Source organism: Humulus lupulus, chromosome 7 (genome assembly GCF_963169125.1).
Source record: "Humulus lupulus chromosome 7, drHumLupu1.1, whole genome shotgun sequence".
Classification (NCBI taxonomy): domain Eukaryota; kingdom Viridiplantae; phylum Streptophyta; class Magnoliopsida; order Rosales; family Cannabaceae; genus Humulus; species Humulus lupulus.
The window spans coordinates 83,737,930-83,739,452 of record NC_084799.1 but is presented as its reverse complement, the minus strand read 5'-3'; the positions used below and the strand labels follow the sequence as shown (position 1 = coordinate 83,739,452).

Sequence of the window (1,523 nt, the reverse complement as noted above, 5' to 3'; positions counted from 1 at the left end):
ATGGACCCTAATTAGTAGGGCGTTACATTTAGCCCATGGAAATTGAGATGTCCGAACCTTCTATGCCATAGCCACGATTCATCTGCTTGCGCTTGCATTGCGACATTGCTTGCGTATCTTCATTGTAAAGGAAAGCATCTGTTTTCTTTCATTTTTATTTTTGCAATTTCAAAGGATTTGTCTTGCTTGCCATAGATTGTGCAAGAATCTCCTTCAAAATGCAAAGAGTACCCTTTTTCAATCATTTGTCCTACTATCTGATCGATGTTGGGTACCAAGAGTACATCATTGATTTATCTCTTGCATTTTTTAGTGTCAGTGACAATGGTGCCTTTGCCAACTGCTTCCATGAAATCACCATTACCAATTTTGACTTTAGTCTTGGATTTATCAAGACTACAAAATATGCTTTCATTTTTTGTCATGTGGTCACTACAACCACCGTCTAGATACCAAGTATCTTTTTCTTCTGATGCAGCATGGCAGACATAGAAGAGATTATTTTCATAATTTTTCTCTTCTAAAATATTAGTTTGGTGAGATTTATTCAAACGACAAGTTTTTTTAATGTGGTCAAATTTTTTACAATTGTGGCATTGTGGTTTCCCTTTAAATCAACAATCTTTCTCCAAGTGGCTTTTCATTTTACAAATACCACATGGAGGATACTTGTCATTATTTTGTTTTTCTAAATGATTCTTGTTTTTTAAATTTTCTTGTGATTTTCTCCCATCAGCTTTAAATTTTTTAGACTGCGAATTAATTTTAGACTGAAAGGCATTTTCAGTCGAATTTTCACTATGTTTTTCTCGCCTACTTTCATATGCTTCAAGAGAGCCTATTAATTCAGTTGGTGATAGAGTGTCTATATCTTTTGTTTCTTCTATCACAGAGATTATTGCATCATATTTTTCTGTACAAGAAATTAGTATTTTTTCTACTATTTTCTTGTCATAAATTATTTCTCCATAGGCTCCTATTTTATTTACTATTTCTTTTATTCTAGAGTAGTAATCTTTTGCAGTCTCATTATCCTTCATTTTAAGATTTTCAAAATCTCTTCTGAGCTTCTGTAGTTTAACAGTGTGTACCTTGACTGTTTCTTGGAACTCCTCCTGCAATGTGTCACATGCTTCTTTTGCTGTTGATGCGCCCATAATCTGTGGAAAAATGGCGTCTGCCATAGCTTGCTGCAAGCAGAATAATGATTGGAAATCCTTTTGTTGATTCTCCTCCAGTCTTCTGAGTCTCCGTAAGTGAAGACTTGTCTTCTAGAACACTAAATCCATCTTCAACAATTTTCCATAGATTTTGTGAACGAAAATAGACATTCATTTTGATAGACCAAAAATCATAGTTTTCTCCATGAAAAATTTGAAGAGGTAGAGCTGAATGACTAGATTCGGTACTCATGATGAGTAGAAAAGATTACGCCCAGTGTTGAGATCAAATGAGGCTCTGGTACCACTGATGTTTTGTGAATTTGGGATAAAGAAAATAGTGATGATTTGTTGTAGTTTATA

At 34.2% G+C, this 1,523-nt stretch overlaps 1 protein-coding gene across 1 annotated transcript; it reads right to left on the bottom strand.

The window, feature by feature from the left end:
• Positions 1 to 293: 293 nt before the first annotated feature.
• On the bottom strand, positions 294 to 1,184 carry LOC133791932 (uncharacterized). The gene is made up of 2 exons (XM_062229839.1): positions 656 to 1,184; positions 294 to 469 (listed from the first exon to the last, which is right to left on the bottom strand). The coding sequence occupies exons 1-2, from the start codon at positions 1,182 to 1,184 to the stop codon at positions 294 to 296; spliced, it is 705 nt and encodes a 234-aa protein (XP_062085823.1).
• Between the last annotated feature and the right edge of the window lie 339 nt (positions 1,185 to 1,523).